The sequence below is a fragment of the Sus scrofa genome, chromosome 14 (assembly GCF_054392235.1).
Source record: "Sus scrofa isolate SSC_HxYL_T2T_F1_AM1 chromosome 14, Sscrofa_HxYL_maternal_Yorkshire_Landrace_v2.0, whole genome shotgun sequence".
NCBI classification, from domain to species: domain Eukaryota; kingdom Metazoa; phylum Chordata; class Mammalia; order Artiodactyla; family Suidae; genus Sus; species Sus scrofa.
Genome location: NC_139396.1, coordinates 63,063,714 through 63,080,581, shown reverse-complemented (window position 1 = coordinate 63,080,581; position 16,868 = coordinate 63,063,714). Strand labels below are relative to the sequence as shown.

Sequence of the window (16,868 nt, the reverse complement as noted above, 5' to 3'; positions counted from 1 at the left end):
CAAGTAGTTGAAAACTCTGCCTTAGCCTTCACTTTCTGCTTGTGCAGAACATTAAGGACAGCCAGAGATGAGAATTTAGCACCTTCTCAGGTCTCTCCTGAGAATGTGCACAGCTCTGCCCTTCTTGATGCCTAGAAATATATTGGGAGTTTTCAAAGCCCCTATAAATGTCTCATTCCTTGGCTTCTCCTTTTAAGTTTTTTGTTAGTCTACTGTTTGCCATAACTGTTATTCATTCCTTGGTAGCTGTGGCATTAAAGCACTTGCCCATAAATATTTCTGACAAACGTTGCTAGGGAGAAACTTTTAGCCCTGGGCAGACTCTAACCATTGAAGTAGGTCAAACAAAGACAAGTCTTTCAAGTGACGTCTTCCTGGAAATCACCAGACAGGTCTAATAATGACAATTTTCAGGGGAGGCTTTGAAAGAGTCCCAGCTCTGTTCTGCTCCTTCCAATGGGTACCAGCCTGCACTGGTAATGTGGGCTACTATTTTTAATATTACTGCCAGTTGGAGAAGAAAGACTGGAACTGTAGCAAGTTAAAAATGTCACAAAATTTACTGTTCTTACTGAGATTCAGCCATTTTCTTGAATAAATGCTCATCAGGTTGCTGCTAGCCTTTTGGTTACTTTCCAGAGTTCTGAAAAAGTTGATTCTGATCATTTTCTGATCTTTCATTGCTTTTATGGAGGAGCTAGTTTTCATAGGTTCTATCTGTTTTTGTTGCTGATGTTGCACCTCACACATTCTTTTTATATTCCTGTACTTTGTTTTGTCTTTTTATCTTTTAGGGCTGCACTGGTGGCTTATGGAGGTTCCCAGGCTAGGGGTCCAATTGGAGCTGTAGCCGCCAGCCTACACTACAGCCACAGCAATGCAGGATCTGAGCCGAGTCTGCAACCTATACCACAGCTCACGGCAACGCCAGATCCTTAAACCACTGAGTGAGGCCAGGGATCAAACCCGAGTCCTCATGGATGCTAGTCGGGTTTGTTAATCACTGAGCCACGACAGAAACTCCCATATTCCTGTACTTCTTCACTGCACTTATAATGATGTTTGATTAGTCATTTCTGCAAGTAACTTTTTAATGTCTATCTTTCCTGACTGAATATAAGCTTCGTAAAGACTGTGGCTACATCAGGGAGTTCCCATTGTGGCTCAGTGTGTTAAGAACACGATGTAATCTCTCTGAGGATGCAGGTTCAATCCCTGGCCTTGCTCGGGGGGTTAAGAATCCGGCAATGCCACAAGCTGTAGTGTAGGTCACAGATGTAGCTCAGATCCAGTGTTGCTGTGGTTGTGATATAGGCTGGCAGCTGTAGCTCTGATTGTACCGCTAGCCTGGGAACTTCCATATGCTGCGGGTGTGGCCATAAAAAGAAAAAATATATAGTAAGCTATATTTATCTCATTCATAGACTCATGTCTGGAATATGTATTAATTCATTTACTTTCACTCAGTAAACCGTTGCTAAAATCCTACTATGGACAAGCACCCTGCTAAAGACTGCGGAGAAGAGATAAAATGGACAAAATTTCTGCCTTCATTGAGCTTATATTTTTGTTGAGGAAAACTGGCAATAAAAAATTATACCGTGGAGTTCCCTGGTGGCCTAGTAGGTTAAGGATCTGGCATTGTCACTACAGCAGGGTAGGTTCCATCCCTGGCCCAGGAACTTCCACATGCTGTGGGCAAGGCCAAAAAAAAATTATACCATATATGGCATGTCAGATGATGCTAAGTGCTGTGGGGGAAAATAAAGCAAAGAAAGGAGGTAGAAATACGAATGTAGAAGGGGGTTTATATGGTTGGGCAGGGAAAGTCATTTAACATATCCAATATAATAGTTTTTAATGAAGTATGCACTTGTGTAACAACTCTGCAATCAAGATATAGAATGTTTCCATTACCCCAAAAGTTTGTCTCTGGCTCCAGACAACCACTCATCTGCTTTTATTACTCTATATTAATTCGTATTTTTTAGAATTGATATAAACAGGAGCATAAAGTACATATTTTTTGTGTCTGGCTTCTTTCATTCAGCATGGCTTTGAGATTCATAAATGTTTTTGTGTTTTTCTAGTAGTGCTTCTTATTTATAACAGTAATATTCTATTGTATGGATACAACACATTTTATCTATCATTGATTCATGAACATTTTTGGATTTTACAAATTTGGAGCTATTATGAATAAAGTAGCTGTGAACATTCAAATCTTTGTGTAGATTTACATTTTCATTTCTCTTGGATAAATAAATACTGAAGAATGAAATGGCTGGGTCATTGTGGTAGATTATGTTTATCTCTATAGGAAATGGCCAGCTTTCCAAGTGTATGTATTATTTTACATTCCCATCAGTGATGTATGAGTGTTCCAGTTGCTCCAAATCCTCATCAACACATATCAACTCTGCAACTACTCTTATCACTTCCAAATGATCTCTATTTCTCTATCTCCGTGTTTTACCAAGGATAAAGTGCTTACTTCTGAATGTAAAGATGACTTTGTGTGATACATGAGATAAACATTTGTCCTATTTGAATGATCAAATACAGATACTTACTGTCATGGATATTAGAAAAATTGTTTTTTCCAAATATGAAAAAAACATTAAAAATATTTATGTGATATAGGTAAAAAACGAAATGAAATAGTAAAAGTTATGTTTGGATATAACACCACCACCCCCCCATTTAGGATGCTACACAAATAGCTGAAGCTTGTTAAAATGCAGATTTTTTTTTTTTTTTTTTTGTCTTTTTGTCTTTGTTGTTGTTGCTATTTCTTGGGCCGCTCCCGTGGCATATGGAGGTTCCCAGGCTAGGGGTTGAATCAGAGCTGTAGCCACCGGCCCACGCCAGGGCCACAGCAACGCGGGATCCGAGCCGCGTCTGCAACCTACACCACAGCTCACGGCAACGCCGGATCTCTAACCCACTGAGCAAGGGCAGGGACCGAACCCGCAACGTCATGGTTCCTAGTCGGATTCGTTAACCACGGCGCCACAACGGGAACTCCAAAAATGCAGATTCTTGAGTCTCACACTGATTATATTCTGATCCATTTGGCTTATAATAATAACTAACGGTGGCCAAGCCGTGATGCCGCTTTCACATCGAAAAAGAAAAATGACCCAGGGTCCATTCGGAAATGGGACATCTCTATTATGAACGGAGCCCGGGCAAAATTTGAAAACCAAGCAGCCCGGGACCACAGGGCCTTCCTCAGTAACCGACGCGGACGCCCGTTGCTAAGGGGGAAAAGGAAGAACAAGGTTGTGGTCCCTTTACTCTAGTCCTCCGGAAAGAACTACTTCCGGTTCTTCCGGGAGCCCGTCCTGCGGTCTACCCTCCCCGAAGGAGCTGGGACTTTGGCCGTGGGTTCCGCCGCCTCCGGAGCCCTCGAAGCCCTGGGTCCAGCCGCGGTGATATGGGCGGGGGCGGCGGCAGGCCTCCCGCGCAGCCGCGATGCTGAGCTCCCGGGCCGAGGCGGCGATGACCGCGGCGGACAGGGCCATCCAGCGCTTCCTGCGGACCGGGGCGGCGGTCAGGTGAGCTTTGGGGGGGCGGGGCGGCCGGGGAGGCCGAGACCAAGGTGCCCAAGCTGGCGTGTGACGGTCTTATCACGCCTCAGTCAGGGTCCCCAGGGCCGAGTGAGAATTTGGAGGTTTCTGCGTCCGGAAGGGTTGGAGGCCTAGGCCTTGAGGCGGAAGAGGCGACGAGCCTCCAGGGCCTGCAGATTCGGCAACGCTGATTTTGTCCGTACTCCTCGATTCCGCTGGCGCTCTCAGTTTTATCAGTGCCCCCTCTACCCACCTCCTTAGGCTGCCAGTGCCTCCTCCAATCCTGTCACTGTCCCCAGAACTTCCAGGGATCCTTCGGCTTGTCAAGGCCCCGAATTCTGTCAATGGCCCTCAGAGCTCTCAGCGCCTCACAGGCCTTCCAGGAAGCCTTCATCCTTCAGTATATCCCCAGTCCTTCTGAGCTCCCCAATCATGTCAGTTCCTGGCTTGCTCGGGTTCCCCAGTCTTGCCAGGCTCCTCAATCCTGCCATGGTTCTCACAACCCTGTAAAGTGCCCCGGGCTTACTAGCGGCCCCCCGCCCCCATTTTGTCAGTATGCCTATTTCTGTCACACACACACACACACACCCAATTTTGCCAGGGATCCCTTAGTCTGTGTGGGTCCCTAATCTTATCTGTGACTCCTTATCTTGCAAGGGTCTCTAAACCAGTCAGGCTCACAGTCCTGTTAAGAATGCCCCCCCCCCCCATTCCTGCTAGGACCTCCCAGTAGCATGGGCCCCCAGTACTGTCAGGGTCCTTATTTCCCTTCTCCTGCTCCAGGCTTTAGAACTGAGCACTGCAGCTCCCTAACCCCTGCCCCACCCCCACTGACCCTAAGTGACTGGGACCCTCCCTCTGGATCCAAAGCAGGTCTGAAGAGCTTATTATCCCAGAGCAGGAAAATCCTCTATGGTGATCATGTCCAAGGCCCCTATTCCTCTGATGAGAAATAGGCCAGGAAACGGCCTTGCCTGTGATCCTACAGCTGACCTGACAGCAGAGCTTTTCACTCCCAAGCCCTACTACTCTCCTTGTATTGTGGGATTTCCAGTGTCACCACTGGCCCCTGGTTTTTTTATGCATGTCCTTCTTAGGACCTGGGCAAGTCCTCTCTCCCATCCCCTTGACATTCTGACCTTCAGTTTCCCCATGAGCTTCGTGGGTTGAGTCACAGACTTGGCAGCCAAGCAGGAGTTCAGATCCACGTGGTCTTCCTTACTTTGACCAAGTTGGCTGCATCTCTTAGTTTCCTCAACTATAAAAATGGAGATGATAATAGAACCTACCTCCATGGGATTGTTTTGAGGGTGAGATACAGTTATCACAGTGCCTGGCATAGTGCACGCACCTTTAGGTATTAATGTTCAATTAGAGGATTTCAAAGCACTTGTAAAGGGCTTTAGAATTTCAATGAAGGTTTTTAACCTTTCCAGGCACTTTTGTGAATATACCTATTGTGTAAAAATCAGCACAAGGGATGCATTAAGAAATTTCGAGAATAACTTTCATGAGTGAAGCTGAGATTACAGTACTTAGTTGCAGCAGCTAACATTTATTAAAGCTCTTACTGTGCACCCTATGCCTTAACACTTAATCAGTCTTCACAACCACTCTATAAGCTGAGTCTTGGAGTTCCTGCTGTGGCACAGCAGGTGAAGGATCTGGCGTTGCCACAGCTGTGACTCACATTTGATCCCTAGCCTGGGAACCTCCATATTCCATTGGACAGATGAGGAAGCTGAGGCTCCAAAGGTGAAACGGGGTAAGAGCATTTCAATGGGGTAAGGTGAAACAGGAAAGAGAGCAGAACCAGACTTGAACCAGATTATGCATTTCCACTTTCTGTACACATTCTCCTTACACTGCCGTGGGAGAATGAAGATTTATTTGGAATTCAGTCATCAGTTATGTATCACATCAGCCATGACATTGGGAAAATGTTGGTTGACATCAGTCAGTTACTGATATCACCAGACTCTTCCCTGAGTTATTGTGACTGAATTGAAATCAAAACAATGTTCACATGATCCGCATGTTGGGATAAGAATATATCACACGCACACACACACAAACACGTATCTAACACATATATACAAGTGTGTGTTGCACATTTATACCTATGTACATATTTATGTTGTTTGCTTTATTTAGTGGAAATACATAGCTTGTATGAAGACAATGTTTTAAATTGCTGGTAAAGTTTATTTGTAGTAGAAGTATAACTTCATTGTTTGCCAAGCCTTAATTGAAGAAATCTGTAATTTCATAAGTATTTAGAGGATCTTTTATACTATTATATGCCTCCCCGCCCTTCCATTTGATAATCTAAAAGGTAAATGCATTTCTATGTTTTCCAGGTCCCAATCATTCAATAAATATGATCAAGAACATACTTGGTACCTTATCATGTGCCAGGCATGATCTAAACATTTGGAATATCTTAGTGTTTAAAATAGAGATCCCTGCCCTTAGGGACTTCACGTTTCAGTTGAGGAAGACTGAGAATAAATGTGGTGAATGAGTGAATGTAATGTTAGAAGGTGGCGAGTACTATAGTAAAAAGAAAAATGAGGACTGGGTGAAAAGGACCAGGAGTACAGGTTCCAGAAGTTTGTTGAAAGTGAAGGGGAGGGGAGGGAGTGAGCCAAGCAGTGGGACCTGGGGAAGAACATCCCAGGCAGAGGGAGCAGCAGTGCAAAGGCCCTGGGGTAGGAGTGTGGCTGGCACAGTGGCCGCTGTGGTGGCAGAGGGGGAGGCAGAGCAGGAGGAAAGCCTAGGCTTCTCTGAGTGAGATGGGCCTCTGGGGAGGTTGCTCTGACTTAGGTTTGAAATCCTAATGTCCGAATGTGCTGATTTTCAAGACATAATCCTACATCGTGTATTACTTTAACTTGGAAGTCTGGAATTTGGCAGGCCAGTGGCTTCTGATGCAGTGTTATTTCTGTGTACCTGCACCTCTATGCACATATATTGCAATGGTGATGAGAGAAGACAGTAAACTTATTTTCTTTTTTAGATACAAAGTCATGAAGAACTGGGGTGTTATAGGTGGAATTGCTGCTGCCCTGGCAGCAGGAATATATGTTATTTGGGGCCCCATTACGGAGAGAAAGAAGAGGAGAAAAGGTAAGAAGGAGGCTTTGGTATCATGTTCCGTAGATGAAAAATGAGTACAAAAAGGGAGGGCGTTTTTGGCTGTCTTATATCCTCGGTTTTGTGGATAGTACTTTCTTTTAAACAGAAGTTGATTTTAATGACTCATTATTTTATACCCTGTAGTTAAAAGATTTATATTTCACCCCTTCTAAGGTCTTGAGTTTGAGACATGCTCTGTAGTGAGAAATTTCAAGTGGCTTAATTGTTCTAAGTGTTCTCGTCAAGATGACCATTGTGTTTCTCAGCAGTACAGCTGACAGACTGTGTGATGCATTTGTGCTTTCACTAAATAGCTGTCAGTCACTAGTAAATGTTTCAAGTTCGTTTCTTCGTTAACACAGAAATTTATTTCCTTGTTTTTTAAATGCCCCCTTTTGCAAGTGTTGCTCTGCTTATATTAAAATTCAGCCAAAACAAAGAAACACCTAAAAGATACAGCAAAATGGTGATCATTGTTAAATCTGGGGATGGTTGTAATGGGGATTGATTATATATCCACTTTTCTTTTGTGTATTTTTTTTTAAATTTCAGTGGAAGAGAGAAAAATGTCAGATTTTGTTGATCTCTCTGCAGAAAGACTGATCAGAATGGCAGTAGTGGTGTCTTTCCCACTGATTATAAGAACTAAGTCATTGTCCTGGGGAGTAAGAACAGAACGTTGTTTTCTTCTGTTGAGAAACACTGCTTTCTTAACAAAGGAGAGTGAGGGAGAGGGAGGGAGAGGGAGGGAGAGAGAGGTTACCAAGTGTTTCTGTACATTCAGTGTAAGCCAGGCTGTGCCAGACACTCTGGTAAGTTTCCAAAGTCACACATGGCCCCGTGGCAGACAGTCTCCTGAAGGAGCAGCCCGCCGGGACAGAATGCCTGGGCCCCTGATTGCTGTGGATGAGGACCTTCTGAGATTGGGGTTTCCAGGCCAAGGCTACAGTGCAGGAGCTCTGGGGCCCAAACGGGAGAGGAAAAAAAGAGCAAGTCCAAGGTGGCGAGCTGTTCCCCTCTTCCCCTCACTTTCGTAGGGCTTGTGCCTGGCCTTGTCAACTTGGGGAACACCTGCTTCATGAACTCTCTGCTGCAAGGCTTGTCAGCCTGCCCCACTTTCATCAAGTGGCTGGAAGAATTCACCACCCAGTACACCAGGGATCAGAAGGAGCCCCCCCAGCACCAGTACTTATCCTTGACCCTGTTGCACCTCCTGAAAGGTATTGTTGCAAATGTAAAGGGGGTCGGGTGCCTTTTCAGAGCAGCAACCCAGACAGCGGGCAGAGGGTTAATAGCTTTCCTGTAGAAAAATATTGTATAGATCATTATGAAAAATAAAACACTAAGGGCCCAAGAGGTACAAATAGATATTTTTTTTTTCTTTTTTTTTTTTTTTTCTTTTCCCACTGTACAGCAAGGGGGTCAGGTTATCCTTAGATGTATACATTGCAGTTACAGTTTTTTCCCCCACCCTTTCTTCTGTTGCGACATGAGTATCACAAATAGGTATTTTTTTAAATGAAAGATGTAATCATTTATTGGAAGAATTGTCAGTTTAGTAACAATGTTTTAGGGAAGAAAAACAATCCACTGCCACTTAATCGTTTTGGTTGTAGGAAGTACTGTAGTTTCAAAAACATTAAAGTTTTTTAAAAAATGTATTTTAGTCTAGAAAATGGGATAATTTTCAAAAGAAGCAATACAAATTGTATTTATATAGATACAGTGTGTATCTAACAAAACATGAGAAATACTCAAATAGTCAATCTGGCCATCATGAAAGAAATACAAATAACATACCGGTGAGGTAGCATTTTTTGGCCTGTCAGCAAAGGGTGAGAAACAGATCCACAGTCCTGACCAGCTGTTGGGCTACACATTCCTACATGCTGCGGGTGATGTAACTTGGGGCAGCCTTTCTGGAAAGAATTTTGGGATCAAAATGCCCAGCATCATTTGACCTAGTAATTCAGTGGACTGTGATTTACATTAGCCTGAAATGGAGTTCTCAGGGCAGGCACTTTGGGAATGGCCAAATACTTGTCCCAAGGTTGGAGAGTCAAAGAATATGTGGGCAGGGTTAAAGTTTTAAGGAGTAAGCAGTCTAACTTCATTTTATAGCATGTTTTTTGACTGTGGAACTGATTTTTCCCCCATAATGTGTGGACAACCTCTTTCCCTACCCGCCCCCTTCACAGATACCAAAATCTGCAGATGCTAAAATTCTATAGTATTTGCATGTAACCTTGCCCATCATCCCATAAACTTTGAATCATCTCTGCATTACTCACTATACCTGATACAGTGTAAATGCTATGTAAATAATTGCTGGTGTCCGGCAGATTCAATTTTTGCTTTGGGGAACTTTCTGGAATTTTTTTTTCCTGAGTATTTTCAATCCTTAGTTGGTTGAATCTAAGGATATGGAGCCAGGGGATAAGGGTTGCCAATTCTGCATGCAGAGATTTCCAGCACCTGGTTGTGATGGGAGGGAAAGGAAAGAATATGGTATCCAGCAGAGAATGGTTAAGCTCTTGGTGGAATGTTACACAGCCATTAAGAAACATCTTTATGAATATGAAGTGTTCTTGTTTTTAATTTGGAAGAGGGCATTGGCTATAACTATTAAAGTTTAAAAGAGTAGGATGTAGGGAGTTCCCGTGTGGCATAGCAGGTTAAGGATCTGACATTGTCACCACAGTGGCCCAGGTTACTGCCATGGCATGGGTTTCATTCCTGGCCCAGGAACTTCCACATGCCATGGGTGTGGCCAAAAAAAAAAAAAAGTGGGGGATAGGCTACAAAATATGATTTGACTTTAGCAAATCAAAAATTTCCACAGATAGGAGTTCCCACTGTGGGATTAGCAGGGTCTCTATAACGCTGGAATGCAGGTTCAATCCTGGCATGATAGGTTAAGGATCCGGTGTTGCAGCTGTGGCAGAGGTTGCAGCTGCAATTCAGATTCGATCCTGGTCCAGGAACTACATATCTCAAAGGATGGCCAAAAAGGAAAAAGAAAAAAAAAAAATTCCACAGATAAAGGCTGGACAGAAAAAGACCAAAATGTTAGCTGTGACTGTTTTGGTCTGGTGCAAATGATAGTTTAAAAATGTGAAAGAGGGAGTTCCCTTCATGGCTCAGCAGTTAACAAACCCGACTAGGATCCATGAGTATGTGCGTGTGATCCCTGGCCTCGCTCAGTGGGTTAAGGATCGGAGTTGCCTTGGGCTGTGATGTCGGTCACAGACGTGGCTCAGATCCTGTGTTACTGTGGCTGTGGTGTAGGCCAGCAGCTGTAGTTCCCATTGGACCCTTAGCCTGGGAACTTCCATATGCCATGAGTATGGCCCTAAAAAGCAAAAAAGCAAAAAGAAAAGCTGTACTTCTGAAACTTTCAGCACTAATCATGTATTACTCCCCAGTCAGAAAAAAAAAAAAAAAAAAAAAAAAAAAGGATTTTAAAAACTCAGCTAGGAATTCCCATTTTGGCTCTGAGAAAACCAATCCAGCTAGGATCCATGAGGATGTGGGTTCAATCACTGGCTTCACTCAGTGGGTTAAGGATCTGGCATTGCCTTGAACTGTGGTATAGGTTGTAGACTCGACTCAGATCTGGCACTGCTGTGGCTGTGGTGTCGGCCAGCAGCTGCAGCTCCCATTCGACCCCCAGCCTGGGAACCTCCACATGCTGTAGGTGCAGTCCTGAAGAGCAAAATAACAAAAACAACAATGAAAAACAAACAAAACCCTCATCTAAATACTGCTTCACTGAGGTGTTTTCCCATAGGATCTCGGCTTGACATAGGAACTTTTAGGAAAAGCAAGGTTTGCTCTTCTGTATAAGAGACTTGAAAATAATTTCTTTTACTGCCCTGTTTAAAGAAGAAAACAAAACATTCCAAAGACTGTGTGAAGAATGACGTGTCCTCCAAGGTATCATAACATAGGGTTAGATGTGGTCCTGTGAGGTTGTGACACTTCTCTCTACTTTTCACACATGGGACCTGGTGCTGGGAAGCAGAGCCATCTCAGGCAGCTGTGCCTAGAATATATCCTCCCGACTCTACCTCTGCTTCTCAGGATTTTTTTTTTTTTTTTTTTTTTTTGGTCTTTTTAGGGTCATACTCGTGGCATATGGAGGTTCCCAGTCTAGGCGTCAATTCAGAACTGTAGCCACTGGGCTATGCCACAGCCACAGCAACGAGGGATCTGAGCCATGTCTACTACCTACACCACAGCTCACAGTGACACCAGATCCTTAACCCACTGAGCGAGGCCAGGGATTGAACCTGCGACCTCATGGGTACTAGACAGATTCATTCCCGATGATGGGAACTCCAGGATCTTTTATTTACTTGGTTTTTAGAAATAATTTTTTTTCTTTGTCTTTGTAGGGCCACAGCCAAGGCACATGGAAGTTCCCAGACTAGGAGTCAAATTTGAGCTGCACCTGCCAGCCTACGCCACAGCCGCAGCAATGCGGGATCTGAGCCGTGTCTGCAGTATACACCACAGCTCATGGCAGTGCTGGATCGTTAACCCACTGAGCGAGGCCAGGGATCGAACCCCTGTCCTCATGGATACTAGTCGGGTTTGTTACCACTGAGCCACAATTGGAACTCTGAAATAGTTTTTAATTATATAAGTAATGCAAGGGTAAATTCTCCTTGTAAGAAATTAAAGCATTACAGACAAGGTTCAGTTCTCTTTTTCCCTACCTGAATCCTGCTCCCTCTGCTTCCTTTCCCAAAGTAAAAGATAAGTGTATCCTTCCAGACCATTTTCTGTGCATTTAACTATGTTTTGAAAAACCCATAGAAATTATATATTGTTTTGTTTTTCTTTTTAGGGCTGTACCTGTGGCATATGGAAGTTCTCAGTCTCAGGGTCAAATCAGAGCTTGCAGCTGCCAGCCTACGCCACAGCCACACAACACCATATTCTGAGCCGCATCTATGACCCACACCACAGCTCATGCCAATACCAGATCCTTAACCCACTGAGTGAGGCCAGGGATTGAACGGAGACTGTCAGGTCCTTAACCCCCTGAGCCGCAACAGGAACTCCATTGTTTCGTTTTGTTTTTTCATGACCAAATAACAAAATAAGGCATTAGAGAAATGGCCATTTCAATACATGGAGCTCTACCTCATTCATCTTTTTTTTTTGGTGAGTTTACTGGTCTTATGTATTTTGTCTTCTGTGAACTAACTGCTAGGTCATATCCTTTGCTCATTCAAAAAAATGTGGTAAAATATTCATAACATAAAATCTGCCATCATAACCATTTTCAAGTAAACAGTTCTGTGTTATCAAATACATTCACATTGTTGTGCAGCTGTCACCACTCTTCATCTCCAGAACTGTTTTTATCTTCCCATCTTGAGACTCTGTATCCATTAAACAGTAGCTCCTCATTTTCCACTACCCCCAGATCCTGCTAACCGCAGTTCTACTTTCTGTCTCTATAAGTTGGGCTATGTATCTGATTTAAGTGGAGTCATATAATTTTTGTCCTTTTTTGTCTGGTTTGTTTCCCTTAGCACAATGCCCTCGAGGTTCATCCACACTGTCAGAATTTCATTCCTTTTAAATAAGAGTAACATTACATTGTGTGTGTGTGTGTGTGTGTGTGTGTACGTGTATACATACACACCACATTTTGTTTATCCTTGCATGTCAGTGGACGTTTTGGTTGTTTGAGCTTTTGGCCATTGTGAAAAATGGACATTGGTGTATGCATGTCTATTCAAGCTCCCGCTTTTAATTTTGGGGGCTGTATACCCAGGAGTGGAACTGCTAGATCAGACGGTAGTTCTGTTTCATATTTTGAGGACTCACCAGACCGCTCTTCATTCCCACCAGCCGTGCACCAGTGTTCCGGTTCTCCACATCCTCACCAGCACTTGTTATTGTCTGTCTTTTTGATAATAGTCATCTTACTGGGTGTGAATGTGATGTCTCATTGTGGTCTTGACTTGCATTTCTCTAATCGTAAGTCATGTTGAGCATTTTTTCATGTTGGCCATTTCTGTTTTTTTTTTTTTTTTTTAAATTAAATGTCTGTTAAGCTCTTTCATCCATTTCTGAATTTGGTTTTCTGTGTTTCTGTTGTTGAGTTTTAGGAATTTCTTACATGTTCTGGTTATCAATTCCTTATCAGATATGTGATTTGCAAACCTCATGCACTTTTACAGCTGCACAGCCTCCATACTATCAAGACACCCTGGTGTATGTAGCCATCTGCTTCCAGTGCCTTATCTGGATAAACAGGCTCCCATGCCCGTCATGCACACAAGCATGTGTTTCCCAGAGGTAGACCCTGAGAGAGTCAATTTCCTGGACTGTGGGATGTGAAAATTAGAAGATGTTGCCACATTGCTGCATAGCATTTTAGGCAAAAATGGGCTGAAGCTGACATTCACGTTTTTCTCGGGACGGAAAAAGTTAACAGATGGGCTTCCCCGGGGGAGTAGGAGGAAGAAGGAAGATAGAGTACCTTCCCTTCTTCCTGGAGGGTGAAGGTCTGACCCCACAATAGATTTACACTGATCAACCAAACCTCCTCAGCACTCTTACTGGCTGCTAAGGCTGCTGCTTCTTCACAGGTCAGCACCCAAATCACCAACCATGTTCCATCAGGGGTGGGGGTGGCAGTGTTTAGACCCTCCAGAGCCAGAGCCGAAAGTATTAAAAGCCATCTCTCAAGTTGGCTGACTGCAAATCGGAGAGATAAACAAGCTGGCTTAGTTAATCTGGAGAGTCATTGAACGCCTAGAAACTGTGTTGAGATGGCAGGCCCCTGTGTTTTTATCTCATCTGTACGGCAGTGCTGGTTTAGTGTAAACTAGTGGTCTGTAATAATGTGCCATGGGAAGGAAGGTGGTCAGGATCAGAATCAGGAATCAGTAGACTATAGCCCTTGGGCCAGATTTTGCCCACCACATGTGTTTGTGAATAAAGTTTTATTGACACACAGCCATGCCCATTTCGTTACAGATAATATACGTGATATGTACTATTACAAATTACCTATCATCTATGACTGCTTTTGTGCTACCGTGGCAGAGTTGAGTAGTTACTGCAGGGACCTGCAAAGCCTAAAATGTTTACTAGCTGACCCTTTACTGAAAAAATTTGCCAACCCCTGATCTAGTTGTAATTGTAATATAAGTTCATAAGCCCCTCAAGCTTTTATTTTTTGTTTATGAGGCTTGATTCTACTTTGACTAAAAAGTGAGTCACTCAAAGGACCCTTTGAGGCTGCCTCATAGAGATGGATGCTTTACAGTGATGATCAGAAACTCAGATGCACACAAATCCAAGTGAAGGCCTTATGGAGAGAGTGGCCATGGGAGAGAGTCTCGAGGGGGTTAGGCAGTGAGAGTAGGGTTGGGCAGATGGTATTTCAGGTCCCTCCTATCCCTCAGAGTTGTGAGTTGAAATAATTTTATTAAATATGAATCTTGCAAGAATAAATGTGTATTGATGATTCACATATCTGAAAGTCAGTTACTTTGTTTACATGCTGCAGCCTCATGGAAAATTACATTCATTCAACAAACACAAAGCGTCTAGTAGCATACTAAGCACTGGGTAAGGCTACAAGGAAGAATAATGAAAGAGATATGATTCCAAGGTGAATTTTACAGTCCTTACATTTTTAATTGGCTTTGACATGTGCTGTGCTGGTTTTCCGGTTAGTTGTCGTGCTGGTTCACTTAAAATTGTACTCCCTTTCCTGTTTCCAGCTTTATCCTGCCAGGAAGTCACTGACGAGGAGGTCTTGGATGCAAGCTGCTTGTTGGACGTCTTAAGAATGTACAGATGGCAGATCTCGTCGTTTGAAGAACAGGTGAGCACAATGTTCAAAACAGGTTTCCATGGAGAATCCTTCTCACTAAAGAGCCGGGGCATGAGCTTGCAATGATGGCTGGGAAACAGCTGCATTCATGCAGCAGGAAGAATAAACGCCAGCATTGACCTTGCTGTTGCCCAGCCTGCGGGGACACTCCTGTGATGTTTTATTTTATTTTATTTTTATCCTTTTAGGGCCGCACCCGAGGCATATGCAAGTTCCCAGGCTAGGGGTTGAATCAGAGCTGCAGCTGTCTACCTGCGCCACAGCCACTTAGAGCTGTGTCTTCCACCTTCACCACAGCTCACAGCAACACCAGATCCTTAACCCACTGAGCGATGTCAGGGATTGAACCTGCGTCCTCATGGATACTAGTTGGGTTCATTAACCGCCGAGCCACAACGGGAACTTCTCCTATGACATTTTAGACAGCCTTGGTGCTCTGGGACCAGATCGTGAGCTTTACTCCCACTCTCACCATCAGGGGTGATAGAAGGTTCACAGGATAGGGCATAAGCACACAGTTGCCGAAGAGCGAAAATCTTTTTAGTTCTCGAGTGACTTTACGTTTCAGTGGATGTTGGGGACATCTTTAGATAGAGGCAGGTGGCTTTATCTTAGAGGCTCAGAGGTTCCGGTAAGACCCTCTTTTAGGTTACACCTTCAAAAAAAAAAAAAAAAAAAAAAACAGTCTTCAGAGGCTGGCTTGAAGTGGCCCCAGACCTGGGGCAGCTGTCACATGCAGCCCCCAGGCCTTCCTCCAGCCACTCCCACCCCTGTTCCCATGACTGTCGCTTCACTATCTTTGGTACTGGCCACCTTCCTCTTCCCCAGAGGCTGACACTGGGGCCAAGAGAATGAAGTTCTAGGGGCCACAAATGTAGCTTCCATTGGTGCCCTTCTGGTGGTACATCCTCCTCAATGCATTTCTAGGCTGGCCCTGGCCAGCTTTGTGTCAGCTGCTACTGCCTCCACCTTCTGGCCACTGGCCCAGAGCCATTGGGCTTCCCAGACTGGGGCTGAAGTGAGAGGCATTTAAAAACTCAGGAAAGTGGAGTGGGAAATCTTTCTTGCTTCCCTGATCTTCAAAGATGACTTATTTCCACTTAATTAATTAATTTATTCGCTTTTTTTTTTTTCCTTAGGGCCACACCTGAGGCCTATGGAAATTCCCAGGCTAGGGGTCTAATCGGAGCTACAGCTGCCGGCCTGCGCCACAGCCACAGCAACGCCTGATCCAAGCTTTGTCTGTGACCTACACCACAGCTCACGGCAACGCCAGATGCTTAACCCACTGAGTGAGGCCAGGGATCAAACCCGCATCCTCATGGATGCTAGTTGGATTCTTTTCCAGTGCGCCACAACAGGAACTCCGACCTGTTTCCACTTTAATCTGAAGCCAAGTGTGTGCTACTTTTTAAACATGATGTTGATGGTATCTATACTTTCTTACAGTGCTTCTTGATTAATCCATTATATGTTGAAATTTTTTTCCATTTAGAAAGTACTTTTTTAATCCCTGTCTGGTAACTGGAACTATTTAGCTGCCTTTTACATTTCTCTAAACTGAGAGAGTGGGACTGAGCTTTAGTCTTTAAGAACATCAATACCTGTTGACTGAAAAAAATGCACAGCCTAAAGGTTGAGAATTAGGTTTTATTCTGCAGACATGCCGAGGACTTAAGCCCTGGAGATAGCCTCTCAGATAGTTCTGAGGCACTCTTCCTCAGGATATATTGGAAGAGGTAAGGGAGGAATCAGGATATATTGAGTGTTTGCAAAAAACAAAAACAAAAACCAAAACCTGGTGGTTAGAACATCAGAAGATTACTGTTAATTAAAGAAGGAACAGACATCTCAAATTAACGAATTTAGTGCTTTTCTATGTAAGGAAGGATAGAAGAGTCTGGCTTATTGAGTCATTCCTTCAGTGTGCATCTTAACCATCTAGGGCCAGTATCCTGCTTTTCTCCATCCTGGGGGCGGAGGATGGGGGTGAGCTGTAGGGGCTGATGGCTTGATGGCCACAGCATCCTTTGTTTATGGAATGGCAGGCGTTGTGTTGGTCTGCATTCCTTTTCTGAGTCCTGCTCTTCTGTCAAAGACCCACTCAAGGTCCAGTTGCTCCTGGGGAGTATTTCCAGCATCTGATACCGAGCCACGCCGTGCAGTGGCATTGTGCCTGGGAAAGAGAAGGCATGTCTGCCTGTGGTTCTCTTCCTCTTTGAAGGCTTCCAGAGTGTCTAGCATAGGGCCTTGTCCACACCTCTGTTAATGATCTCATCAGTCAACCACTT

The 16,868-nt window shown here is 44.1% G+C and overlaps 1 protein-coding gene across 4 annotated transcripts in view; it reads left to right on the top strand.

Moving 5' to 3' along the window:
* The first annotated feature begins 3,326 nt into the window (after positions 1-3,326).
* USP30 (ubiquitin specific peptidase 30) overlaps positions 3,327-16,868 on the top strand; it is a 29,801-nt gene continuing 16,259 nt past the window's right edge. For 2 of the 4 annotated variants that reach the window (XM_001929284.7, XM_084995651.1), the window contains exons 1-4: positions 3,327-3,560; positions 6,592-6,701; positions 7,748-7,930; positions 14,465-14,568. In XM_001929284.7, coding sequence (XP_001929319.3) covers positions 3,478-3,560; positions 6,592-6,701; positions 7,748-7,930; positions 14,465-14,568 — 480 coding nt within the window. In that variant the 5' untranslated portion in view covers positions 3,327-3,477. The remainder of the gene's footprint in view (positions 3,561-6,591; positions 6,702-7,747; positions 7,931-14,464; positions 14,569-16,868) is intronic. The other 2 variants (XM_084995654.1, XM_084995652.1) reach the window with 1 other exon arrangement.